At 43.6% G+C, this 13,697-nt stretch overlaps 1 protein-coding gene across 1 annotated transcript in view; it reads left to right on the top strand.

Annotated features, from left to right (window-relative positions):
- Nucleotides 1–12,169, top strand: part of tmtc2b (transmembrane O-mannosyltransferase targeting cadherins 2b) — a 99,926-nt gene extending 87,757 nt beyond the window's left edge. The window contains exons 10-12 of the mRNA XM_022203103.2: nt 187–301; nt 4,873–4,936; nt 9,936–12,169. Coding sequence (XP_022058795.2) covers nt 187–301; nt 4,873–4,936; nt 9,936–10,115 — 359 coding nt within the window. The 3' untranslated portion in view covers nt 10,116–12,169. The remainder of the gene's footprint in view (nt 1–186; nt 302–4,872; nt 4,937–9,935) is intronic.
- Nucleotides 12,170–13,697: the final 1,528 nt, after the last annotated feature.

Here is a 13,697-nt window from a genome sequence, read left to right as displayed (position 1 = left end):
GTCTGAAAGATGGCCAGTGAGATGTTGCCCTCATATCGAGTGTTTCAGCGTGTTATTGCAGGGCCAGGGTGAGGTTGTCGCTCTGCGTAGGCCAAAGGCAACACGACCAGACTGTGTATCCCTCTGCGCCTCTGTGGGGATCCCTCTGTGTTTTAATAACGGTGCTGTTCTCTCCTGCCCTGCCAGGTCAGTTTTTGTTGGAAGAGTCGCGGCTGCTGGAAGCGGCAGAGATGGCAAAGAAAGCTGCACGCCTTGACAGTGGGGAGTTTGATGTGGTCTTCAGCGCAGCCCACATGCTCAGGTAAGTGTTTGATTGGAATAATTCATTTTGTTCCGCCTTGGTTTTTTTTTTTTTATGTTTGATGATTTCCGTAGTCCGACCGCATTCACAGAGACACTGTTCAGCTTGTCTTCTGTGTAGATGAGATGGGTGGGCCACAGTTTTCCATGGCTGAGTAGAAAGGAGGCTGTGTATGAGAGAGGGAGGTCTACTGTCTGCACGGTTTATCCAGGGGCTTACACTATCCCTCAGCCTGTGTGATTTACTTGGCTGTACTTTGTAATCCTCGTCTCTTGCTGCAGTGCCAGCCCCAGAGCTGCTGCTTTGTCTTAGTGCACGGTGAGGAGGCTATATATCTTCAACTGCTGTCTCTCAACCTTCATATACCTCTCTCCACTCTGTCTCACACTTCCACTGCTGGCTCGTATCTGAAAGTATGCTTCCAAATCAGTGCAAAGTTCAGCTGTTGAGCAGAAAAGCCCACAAGCTGTTGTGTTTGTGAACACAAGCCATGAGTCGGAATGTGTAAATACAAACATGTGGCAGCTTACTGAAAGCTGCCCTGCTCACTAAACCTATAAAATTTTACCAGCCAGTAAAGAGATTTGCTTGTTTAGACTCATCTTGGGCTTTTTTCTGAGGATTACAGCTTGCTGTTGAATGAAAATCTTCAAGACGAATGCATATCTGGTCTTATCTTGGTGAAGCTGCCGGTCATTTGTTGAGGAGAACATCAGCTCTGAGTAGGCTTCCACCCAGCTGCATTTAGCATAGCTCTTCCCCCACCAGTCCGACCATGTAGGATCCTCACCACCAACAGTTTTCAGTATAGAGGGCCTCTTCCAGGGTCCAGACCCCTGGCAGCTAAAGAGAGCTTCAAGCCGTGCTTGGGTTGAACTCATCTCCGCCTGCTTGGCATGGGGTCTCCCTCCTCCACAGCTCATGGTCTTTATGTGTTTGTCTTGGACACAGCCTTGGAAAGGCCCTCGGTTGGTGGGGACACAAGTGAATCTACACAGAGAAGGAAAGAGATTAAAAGGAAGAGCAGAAGCTCTCAGATTTGCAAAATGTCATTTATTACCCTCTTGGGCCGCTGCTTTTTGACCACTTCGCCTCCAAACTATTAATTTCCCTCTGCCTCCTTTGAACAGGTCTCATATGGTTTTTTCAAACTAGCTCTTGTTTATGGTGTGAATGTAGGACAGGAAATGTTGGTTAATAGTAAGACCAACGAGTATGTGGTTGGACTTCCCTTTAATATGTCAAATCCCACAAAAAGTGAAAAATTGCTCTGTGGAGTCTTGGAGTAAAGTACAATCTGTAGATATTCAGACAGCCAGGGGGGAAAGGAAACATTATAAAACACACACCAGCAGGATATGCACTCATAGTTTCCCTCATAGCTTCCCATCTAATCCGTACGACTGACATAATGATATGATACACATATGTATGGCTGATTTGCATGCTCGTTCATGGTATTTGGTATAGCAATTTGTTTATTCACTGCTTTGATGTGATAATCTCATCATGGTAATAAAGAGAACTGGGTACCACGTTACATTAGTGCTCATACCTACTGCCCTCAGGGAAGATGTCTGTTCGGTGTTTCATTAGAAAGTCTAACTCTGCGTTTGAGACAGATGGAATGGCTGCGGTTTAAGCACAGATATCTGGCTGTTGTTGAAAATACAATTTGCTCATTCAGTCATTAGTATCCAACGATGTCACGCTCAGAAGAAGGATCTGTCAGCGCTGTGATTTGTGCTTGTCTGGGGTTAATAAACCATCACCAGACAACAAGGCAGGAAGATCAGTGGTTTGGTTGTTGATTTGAAACACGCACAAGAATTTTTGCCTCCTCGAGGGAGTCTTATTTTTTTCATTCATGCTCCATTTTCTCACCATTCTGTCTCTTTGTTCATGTGCTGCTGTAGTCTCACATCGACTCTTCCTCGGGTTAGAACCGAGGCGGTGGTTTCCATAGTCGGCCTCCTTTGTCTCTCCCAACCCACAGTCGGACAGCTCCTGGAGGTCCTGTTGCTCCCCTGGTCACATTGCGGCAGCTTTCCGGTTCTCCTCCGATAATGTGTTCATAAATGGGATAAAGACATTATAGAATTAGAGTTGTGCTTTTTCTTTTTTCAGGAGGTTGTGCTCTCTAAATGTTATGCTGGTGAACAAACACATGGTTGTGGTTGGATGTTCAACCCACATTTATAATCTCAGGACAAATTCAGCAAGCTGGTGTTTGGATCACTGCTGGAATGTAAAATGCTTCTTTGGAAGTATTTTAGAAAATTTCTGTTGTGATAAAGCAAAAAAACAAACAGCAGTGGCTTGCTTTTCTGTAAATATGAAGCATGCCAGTGAATAGCATGTGTAATAACTTCTTTAAGATCAGGTTTTGACTCTCTGGCGGCGTCGCTCGACCACTGTGGTCACGGACTGAAATAGCTCGAGAACTATCAGAAAGTTCAGCATGAAATGTTGTACAGACATTTATGTACTCAGGAGGATAAATCACACTGACTTTGGTGATCCCCTGACATTTCCCGTAGCATCAACATGAGGTTCACATTCATGCTTTCAAGCGAGATGTGTCAGCAGCTATTGGCTGGATTGCTATGAAATGTGTTGCACACATTCAGACTCCCGGAGGATAAATTGTTTCCACAGTGGGGATCTTTTTGTTTTGTCACCACTCTTCAAGTTTTGTAACTTCTCCTATACTTTGTTAAATGACCAAATACCTGATAAACTAAAATATTTCCTTAAGCCCAGTCTATCTTTTTTTCATTATTTAGCAAATGTTAGCGCAGTAGATTAAGGCATGCATTGTGAACAGACTTGATAGACAGCAAGACAGAATCTCATTTCATTTGCAATTAGCACTTAGCTCAAAGCACTGCAGTGCCTGAGTACAGCGTCACAGCGCTGCTACAGTGGAAGCAGATGTTCTCACTCCTTGCATAATGGTAGTAATGTGTTTTAAGTGTCATCTTTTTTTACTAAGTAAGTAACAGGTTTGTTTTTCTTTTTACCATGTTTCATGTTGCTGACAAATTCAGCTCCCATTTTTGATCTGTGGAGAATAAGGCATTTGAATCTTAGAAGACGAATCAAAAATAAATGCTTTGTATGTATTTAGGTCACTTTAGGTGCTTTTTTACTGCAGGAACATGAAGCAGGCACAAGGAGGCTCAAACATTTCCAGGGACAACCTTCTGATTGGCCCTCTCTACTGTAGTGTGGGATCCAGTGGACTCATGATGGGATGTAAAAACTATGAAACATTTTCAACCACAACAATCACACATCAGTTCTGAGGCTGCAACAACAATGGAGAGAACTGAGCTGGTTGCTGCGTTGCTGTTTATCCTGAATGCAGACTATTCCATTGATGATGGGAATTTTTGAGATGAGACTGCTGTGCAAAGATGATAGAAATGGCGCTTGTCATTTTTTCCAGGTTCTACCGATCAGCATTGAGCGGTGCCCACTAGTACCTCAGGACCTCAATAATGTTTACCATAGAGTAGATATTTAATTCTTCTTCAAAAACTGCCCTTAAAGAGGTCCCACTATGTTGATTCCTGCTATCAGAAGATGCACATAGATGCAGGTCAGCCCAAAAACAAGTTCGTGCACTGGAAAAAGGCCTTTTACCTTTGATCTGGAACCATACAGACGATGATTCTCTTAATATGCTGCGACAGCCTAAATGAAACTGTTGTTCCAAAGGCCCTGCTTCCTTTGATCATTACGACTTTAGGGGCTCCACAACCAGCCGTCGTTGGCTCTGTCCTTGACTTCGTCAAAGTTAAACTGTTTGCAATTGGACAATTGTTACCATCAGTGAAAAGAATGCAGCCATGGATTATAAAGGTGATGTCTAGGATGTAAGAGTATTAATATCATGAAGCGTTTTCTGACATTGGAGCTGCAGGTTTGTGTATGACAGCAGGTAGAACAGTGGATCATGAAAGAAAGTAAGAAGCATAATTTAGGGCATCCATGTCTTGACTGCAGGTTTTGCGTCCTCGGGAGCAAAGTATTTCTGGTTCCAGGGACTCATGCCGACAAGCCATCTGCCCAGAAATCCTTTTTGTCGCAGTGTGACAGATACAGCATGTTTGGTGCATCTGTGCCATCCACTCTGCTCTCCTGGTTTCTTTTTTTTATGAAGGCATGACTAAGGGATTTTGTGTTTTCATAGTATTTGCACATGTTCTCTATCTCATTATCCATTCAGAAAGGCAAACTGTAAACATGAACGTACAGTGAATGTTCCTGATCGGCCTCGGTGTCCTGGTTTTCTAACAAACCAAATGTCCTGACCTCAAGGTTCAATTAGAACAGAAAGTGCTTGCTGCGCACTCCTCAGCTCAGATGTTATCAAGTGAAAGATGCTATCGAACGAGGAACCTACCGGCGATTGGATCGGCTCCTCTCATCTCTCATGCTGCCCCCCCCCATTATTTTCTCACTGACCCCTAAGCACCCGTAAACACACGGGGTTCGAGGCCTCATCCCAAGCCAGGAGCAATAAAAATGAGTAATGATTGCCTCTTTCTGTTTTCCCTTTGCAGACAAGCCAGCCTAAATGAGGCAGCGGAGAAGTATTACGGACAAGCAGCAAGCCTGAGACCCAATGTGAGTAGAACCACGACTAGCTAATCTTCCCCCCGTTACTATTTGCTCTGATGGACGCTGTGCAATCACAGTGTGGGTGGCTTTCCAATATTATTACTACCCAGTCTGGCTGCTCACAGTGGCCGGCGTTGTCAGCGGTGCTCGGAAAAATGAAGTTTTTTGCGAAGCTCAAAGGTTTGCTTGTGCCACATCCATCAGCAACTTCAAAGAAGAGGCCAGGGTAAGCAGATTGAAAAGAATAATGATAATAACACTCAGTGAGGGGACTAAGACGTCTTGAAAATGAATGGGGTCCAGTCTTTAGCAGCTTTGACGGGAAGGGTCAAGTTGTTTAAGTGAGGGCCACGGCGGGGGCGAGGTGTGTTTGGCATGCGGTCGCCCTGTTTATTCCTGCGTCTTGATTAGAAGAAATCAGATTAGGATTAATGGTGAAATATATCTGGACTATGTTACACAGACAATAAAGTTTGGTTCTGTGTGCATACAAACGCTGGTATAATATACACAAACACTGGCGAACAAGACAAACAAAAACCGGAGTGGAACAGAAGGATGAAATTTAAAATTTCCACAGAAGCCATGATATCGAGCTCCTCTTCCATACGCTGTGTATTTTTAACGTCTAATTAAACCCAGATGGAAGGCGAGGAAAATCGTTTTTCCTATTGCTCCAGTTGAAATCTATACATAAATAATGAAAGAAAACCTTCGAGCTCAAGATGAATTGTGGGAATATTTAACGTCTAAGTCTCCTCTTCATGCTTTGAGAACATCATTACATCAGAACGCTTGTCAGATTTTGCTCAGTTGGAAACTTTCAACAGAGCAAACACCGAGGGACACCGGCATCCACACCAGATGGTTAGAGGTAACGATATAGAATGCTTCTTTGGGTGTTTATGTTCTATTTCAGCTCCAGATCAAGTGTAATTTTCTCATGACCATTTCTTGGCATCTGTATTTGCACAAACACACATTTGACGTTCACATCCAAACACAGAGGCCCTTTTGTTTTTTTGTGCCCCAACTTGGTCACTTTTGTTTGGATGCCTTTTGTATTGCTTCGAGCCGAGGCGTAATTATAATTTAGCATCCTTATCCGTCTTCTTTGCCAGCGTCCTTTGTTCTCTCCGATATTTCTTGACTTAAGCCATGTAGCTTGTCTGTCTTCATTTGTCATCGCATGCTTTACTGCGGCTTGACTCTTCACTCTCCAAAGGCACTGGTGTTTTATATTAAGCACATATGTCTGCTCGCTCTGAGTGAGAGAGGACAATTCCCTCCATTGAAGGGATTTAGCCCTTTAGTCCTTCAATCCCCTCTATCTAGACGGGCTAAACCACATCGGATGCTTGCTCTCTGCAACCTACGACATCTGTACTTTGAAAAGTTCCCATCTTATATAGAAGGTCTTCACCCGAATGCTCATCTGAAGTCATTAAAGTCAGGTCATCCCCGACCCTAGCTTCATGGTGAAAACTGCAGGTCTTTATGTTGCTTTACGGTCGAGGCTAATATGCTCCGCATCTGGTCGTGCCTCAGCTCCTAAATGCCAGTTTTGGCAAAGACGGGGAGGCAGAGAGGTTACAGAGCAGCAGGAAATGAGGAGAAAAAAAGGGGTTTTGACCAGGCAGCATTCGACAAGGGCGAGGAAGAATGCAGGAGTAGGGTTATAAATCACTGCAAGTCTGAGATATTTGAAACAGGGCGGTCAGAAGAGGCGTGTAGTATAGTAGAAGTTTGAGCCTGCAGGGGAGACTTGAGGAAGGAAACTAAACTCAGGAATTGATCAGTTCTGCATCTTTTGAAGTCGCTGCAGCTGTACTGAGAAGAAGTCAGTTGATTTGCTACCCAGGAGCCTTTATTTCACGTTTCACCACTTATCAGTGTCTGTGCTGGGGAGTCAGAGAAACGCTGCACACCAGCATGTCAACATCTGCCTCTTGTGGTTGATTTCCCATTCATTCCCATGTCTGTCTGTCCAGCAAACTATTGCTCTGTCTTTTTAACCTCTTCCATCGAAATGTTTACGTCTTCATCAGCATCTCATCCATCTAAACCCTGCTTTCATCTGGACAGACTTTGTTTTTAAATCCTATTAAAGGCAAACTGCCCACTGGCCTCTCCTCCAATCCGTCTCATCTCTAAAGGGAAAACTTCCAATCTATTGTTGCAGTCTGTGATATCACAAGTTCACTGCATTGCCATGGCCTAAACGGAATGATACGAGAAGCTTGGATTGTCACTAAAATAGGAGATTTGCCAGCAACCAAATACAAGATGCAAGGAAAAGCCAAGCAGGGTATTAATTAAAGCATTGCCATTCTGTCGCTCAGAGACTTCAAACACTGAGTTCTGTTAAATGTGGAACTCGGTGACCTCTCAGAAACACATGGAAGCTAAGGGAGGATTGCATTTCTGCTAATACAGAATCCTCACCAACTCCTCAGAACTGCATTAGCACTAATTTTCCAATATACGTCCACTTGTCACCTACAGATTTAGGGTACAGTATTCATGTGTGGCCCCTTCAGTGTCGCTTTCAGTTCTATCCATATGCATAAACAGCTATATTTTGGTTAGCAATTTTCTGACTAGTAAAAACCACTAACTTGCAAATTGATCCCCTCGTGTTACTTTGTGGTCTGACCCTCAAATGGTGGGGTCAAACAGGAGGTAAATTATTGCGCAAACAGCCTCAGAATTACCCCAGCCGTTAAACACAAGAACCCCGGCCACTTCTAAGCAGATTAATTTAATTACACATTGTGCAGAAAGTGTGCTAGGCTTAGTGTTTCATAATTGAATTTAAACCTTGCATTTGGAGAACGTGAGAAACGGTTGAAGTGTCCGTCATGCCAGCCGTTCCTTTCGACGAAGCACCTGTCATGTATTTTAGAAGTGTTGCGCAAAGACGCGGCTCCTCTCCAAAGGACAATCGGATTATTCTACATTGTCTTTGATTTATTCATCAAGTTAATTCTGCCTCTGAGAAAAGCAGCGCTATTAGACATATTGTTCCCATTCAGATCCTCATGCACGGCGCATCACTCGTGCTACCTCGACATTGGAAAAACACAGAGATGTTTTTGAAAGTTTTCTAAGTGCAATAGACACAAGTGGAGCGATCCAGCAAACGGAGGCGGCTCATGGAACCTGCAGTGTGAACGTAACCTTGCCAGCAAGTTGATTTCTCGCGATATTTGTGAGTTCACAAATCTCTCAAGAAACCATCTTGCTCCGCTCCCGCTTTCACTGTTCGTACAGAGCCAAGTTGGCACGGGCCAATCACGCAGCAGTATTCGTGTGTGGGGCGGGATATCCGGATGTGAAGACGACACCAAGCGCCAGTAGATCAAAACAAACACGGCAACGGAGGACAACGATCGTGTAGATGCTGCTATTAAGTCAGTTTTAGCCGAATCTCCTATCGGTTCTTTGAAGGAAGAACAACGAGAGGCACTTTGCGCATTTCTGGATGGTAAAGATGTTTGTGCTTTTTTACCTACGGGTTTTGGTAAGAGTTTAATCTACCAATTGGCTCCGCTCGTTGTGAAGATCCCACGATTGGCTAAAAACAAACCCGTCAGAGGCGGGACATACTGTTGCATTGTCCAATCCGTGCCTCTTTCCTCCGAACGGATTTACATGGAGCGGTCCCAGATTGATATTGTGGAGTACTATCAAGTACTACACAATTATTAATCTGGCTATTGCCAGGTTAGTGTGAACGATGCTCACATTTCAGCAAGCTGTATGACAGATTTAGGTTCATTTAGTTTTATTGTGTGTAATTACATTTTCTGAGTTTTTCTGCAGCGCTTACAACCCTGCTGATTTCTCCCAACATTTACAGAAAACACTTTTCTCCCATGCAAACAGTGTCGCTCTCAGAATTAGTCGTGATTAGTTAATTAGCCTTAAGAAGGAGACCGTTGGCCTAGTGCTGCAGCTCATCAACAAATGTCAAGATGCTGTAATCATTCCACGTTAGAGTGATCTATGGGATGATAATGAGAGGAAAAAGTGACAAACACTGCAGTAAAACCACACGATTGGCCGTTCCCTGCTCCCGAGGAATCACACTTAGAGAAATTACAATGGCCTTAAGCAGTAAAACAGTAGCTTCCCTGCGGGGTTAGACATGTTTTCCACAGTTCAACCTGAAATGGTGATCCGATGTGGCCCCTCCCTTTGGCCTGCATACACCGCTGTCTTGATGTGATTGCACCCCAGACACTTTTCCTGTACTTACATCCTCATGACTCACCCCCGTCCCACTGATGATGATTTCGTCCCTTGGCACCAGCCGGGATAAACAGTATATTCATCTAGACCCACTTCAAAGTGCAGCCGCTCCCTCTGACATCTATCGCCACAGATAAGACACAGGGACACGCAAAGCGGCTTGGTTAGCGACTCAAACACAGGCAGGGGGATCCGACAAGCGGGAACCAGTAGCGTGTCAGGGTTCGCTGTATGATGACCAAATGTTCTGCTATAGCTCTATTTAAAGGACAAAATAACAGTGTATTCTATAGCTGACATTTTCCAGGCTTTTTGCTCCCACTTTCAGAAATAACATCAGGTTCCATTCAGTGCACGTGGCTCTGAGATACAAAATAGTTACTTTCCATTCCCTGTTAAATTATGTATACTCCCAAAGTGTGAGGAGATAAACTTCATTTGCATTATTCATCAGCCCCCGGATGTTGTAAAATTTTATATTTTGCATTAACTTAAGTCTCCAGTCCAAACCGACCATTTGGGGTCACATTAACTCATCTCCAGGCAGCTGATTCTTTATGATTATACCTTCTGTACTGCTCCTTCTCCTCACTGACAGTGTATGAGTTGTTGCATTATTATTCCTCAACAGAACAGTGAGCATATCTTTGGAACACAGCTTCAGGCGAGCCCAAGGTCCTCTCAGTTACAAACTCATTGTGCTCCAAAGTGACTAAGATCACCGTTTTTTTTTTTGGTTTCTTGGTTTCAGTACCCCGCTGCCTTGATGAACCTCGGAGCGATTCTCCACCTCAACGGGAAACTGCAAGAAGCTGAAGCCAATTACCTCCGAGCACTTCAACTGAAACCCGATGACACCATCACCCAGTCCAATCTGCGTAAGCTGTGGAACATTATGGAGAAACAGGGCCTGAGGACCGCGAGCCCCTGAGCTCACCCAGCCCGCCTGCCTGCCATCTGCACGCCAGACCCGGGGAAAAAGACAACCTACGTGCTCCTCGCTCGCTCCTCTCGGAGACGGAGGAGACTCAGGGAGGATGTTGGCTCAGAGAGGCCCTGACTGCACCGCACAGTCCTCCCAATGACTCCTGAGCTCCACATACACCTCAGGCCAGCAGCTTTTCCTCACAAGCATTGCTCACAGTTTGGCAGGCGCTACGTGGTATTTGGACTCTAGCTTCAAAATTAGAGCTCACGCAGAAATCATGTGTGGAGTTTTTTTTTTCTTTTATCATAAAAGCACTTAAACTTGAAGTGAGACCACAGGTACATGCTTCACCGTTTGTAATGAACTAGGTTCCCCTCTAAAGGGTGAAACAGTTTCCCAAGTAGTGCAAAGTTAAATATAAAAGAGAGAAAAGAGCCTCAGAGTTCCATCTTGATAATGAAGAAAATAAGGTAATATGAAGAGCTTATCACCTTCTAAAATCTCCATATTAATCATGTAAGTCAAGTTTATATCACTTAAATCTCCAGTCTGTTGTTTTTTTCACATTAATTAATTTGCTCATGAGATTAAGGATTAGCACCATTATTGCAACCAGCTGTAGCAGACGTCCTGATATTCAGTGAAAACCTGAAAAAGGGAAATTCAGTTTTTTAGCCATTGTAGCGTAACCCCCAGAAAGGCGGGATTTTGCCAAATGCAGCAATTTTTGGCAGGAATACTCTAAAAAGTAAAGTAAATTCACAGTGTAAGGACCTAAAAGGTGCGAAATCTTCACCACAAATGTAGCACGCAGGTGGCATTTTTACCATTACTGTTCTTAAGAATGAAGAATGAGAAGCTAGGAATATACATATTAAGCTACCGTGTCGTGGAAGTCAAAGGGCAGGTACTGTAGTTTTGGGTCCACCGCCTTCCCTCACGCCTCAAGCTTTCACAGAGGAGTGTGTGTGGAGCCGAAGCAGATGAAGGAGTTCTTCTAACCAAATACAAAAGCCACGCTGATGCACACCTCTGAATCACAGGACGATGCACAGTCGTGGCATGTTTGAGGGAAATGTTTTAATGCCTTTGTGTTGGAATAAAGTAATTTCAATGTGTTTGTATAAATGAATCCTAATATATACCTACATTGTGTATAGTATTCAGAAAAATCACGCAGCAAAAAAGTAGCCGGACATAAAGCGGAAGCAAACATGGCTCGTTACGATACAAATATCTCCTGTTCTCAGTCTTACGGTCTCATTTGTACATATTCTATGTAATTAACATCTATTTGTTTGTTTTATTGTCGTCAGCATACAGTAAGTGAAACAGCACCTTCCTGGGAGTAAGAATATGTACAGTATTTGTGATCATTTGTTTGTTTTTGGCCACAAAGCTCCTCCACCTCCTGTCTGTGTCCTTAGTTTGTTACATGGTAAGTTATTGCTTTGTGTTACCTAGCAACAGAACCAGCTGGCACTGTGTTTTTTTACATGTGAAATGAAGGAAGTTAGTTAGAAGGAAGATATGATGTATATGTTTGTGGTCATTGCTGAGTAAAATGTCCAAATACACTTTATGTGGTGAATACAGAGTAACATCTGCAATGGAGGGTACAGATGTGGAGTCAGTTTGTCGCTTGTTGCACTCACATAGTCAAAGTTCACACTCATTCCTGGCCCATATATCACACAATGTGCTAAATTCTTATGTGTGTGTATATAACGTGTTTATCAAGGAAACACTGATAGTTGTTATTGCTTGAGTGAAGGTGTAAAAAGTTAAAAAAAAAAAAAAAGAACAAAAAAAAGCGTTTCACTCTGTGTCTCTGCTCAGGGATCTCAAGCAGTGGGCTATTGCAGAAACTTGTTCACGGAGCGTTTACTAAATTAAAATTTATTTTTGAAAGTTGTCGTATTTGTATAAATTATCAAGATTTGTAGCCTTTTTCTCCTTTTTGTAATATACCAGAAAACATGAACAATGTGCCAGAATAGACTTTTTTCTTCCCAATGTTGCTTTTTTTCCACAATAAATTTATGGTGTTCTGCTTTTGTGGGTTCCTGTGAAGCCGTTTTTGATGTAGATCACAGATTAATTTATGAATCTCATGGGTTTTTTAACGTCCAAAGATCCAGCGCACTCTGCAGCAGCGTGTACAGCTCTCAGTCCGGTTGTGTTCATGTGGGACAGCAGGCTTAATGGGGTGGTCTTGCATGCTGTGGAACAGGTTTTACAGGGCATTTAAAGTTCCCCCCTTGCAAATTTGCTAAAATGTGTCATAAAATCAACTCAAATGGATCTCCTCTGCTTTGATCTTTGAACAGCAAAGACGACATGTAAATATTCCCATATGGAAGTGGTAGCATGGTGTGTACATATGGCTGGTGTGTTTCAGTTTCAGCCGCCCCCACAATTCAGACCCCGCTGACAGGCAAAAGGCCCTTCCCTCTGCCTTGTGATGTTTCTCACATGTCTGCGTGGAAGGTCTGCTCCCATGATCCCCGCTCACCATGGTGCCCAGTTTTCCTCGTTGGTGTGGAATGCACGGGCCCCGCTCGCACTGTCCGCTCCACTTTGACTCTTCTTCTCATAACACAGGTGCGCCTCGCTTCATCTTGGCGAGTAATGAAATGGGGAAGCTTGCTGGTTTGTGGGGCCGTGAAGTCACGCCACAAAGGCAATGCACTTTTAGTTCCTATCGCAGGAAAAGGAGGACATTTGGGTTTCTTTCTATATATACGGCTAATTGTGAAATTAAACAGAGCGCATGGTAGTCACAGCAGAAACAGAGGGTCCTGTTTTAGGAACTGTTAGGATGACCGTTTAGCGGCTGGAAAAAGCAGGAGGCGAGATAAGCTGCAGATCAACCTGGTGTTTATTCACCGACATCGTTACAAAAAAACCAAAAAAAAACAGAGCAAGGCGGTTAACTGGTGTGTCGTGGCACTCCTTCCCTCTGTCCTTCCTCTCACTGCCAGCCTTTTATAGGCCAGTCCCTAATCAGGGCTCAGGTCCACCAACATGAGGGTTAGCTGAAAATAGGCACACGCAAGAAATTCACAAAAATATATCTTAATAACTATAATAACAACCATTAAAATCAAGTATCTGTTTCCTAAAAACAACTACCGACATCCTCATCAAGCAGTGTATTTATTTTGTGACCTGAACTCACCCTCTCCTCACCTGCTCTTGGTTCCTCCTGGAACCTTTATAAAGGTGTTCCAGACCACGGGGATTCTTTTGGCTGGAACACCTCAAGCGACAAAAGAGAGGTTAATCATCTCAAACGTTCCAAGTTACGCATTCTTAAAATAATGCCACATACCCACTTCTACAGTCATTCAGTTATTACGTCCAGTCACTTCATCATATTACTATAACTGTTATCTTCTTGGTCTGTAGGCCTCACCAGGGCTTTCACTTGATGCTGTAAGGAGAAGCCATCAAACAGCACATGGCAGCACATGTTAGCCCCAAAGCTACACCCATTATACCATTCAAACCGTTATTGTCCCGTGTCTTATTATATCTTTGTCCCAGAATGTAATCTCCCATATACTAGATAATGAAGCTGAC

The sequence above is a fragment of the Acanthochromis polyacanthus genome, chromosome 8 (genome assembly GCF_021347895.1).
Source record: "Acanthochromis polyacanthus isolate Apoly-LR-REF ecotype Palm Island chromosome 8, KAUST_Apoly_ChrSc, whole genome shotgun sequence".
Lineage (NCBI taxonomy): Eukaryota > Metazoa > Chordata > Actinopteri > Pomacentridae > Acanthochromis > Acanthochromis polyacanthus.
This window is presented reverse-complemented; position numbering and strand designations above follow the sequence as displayed.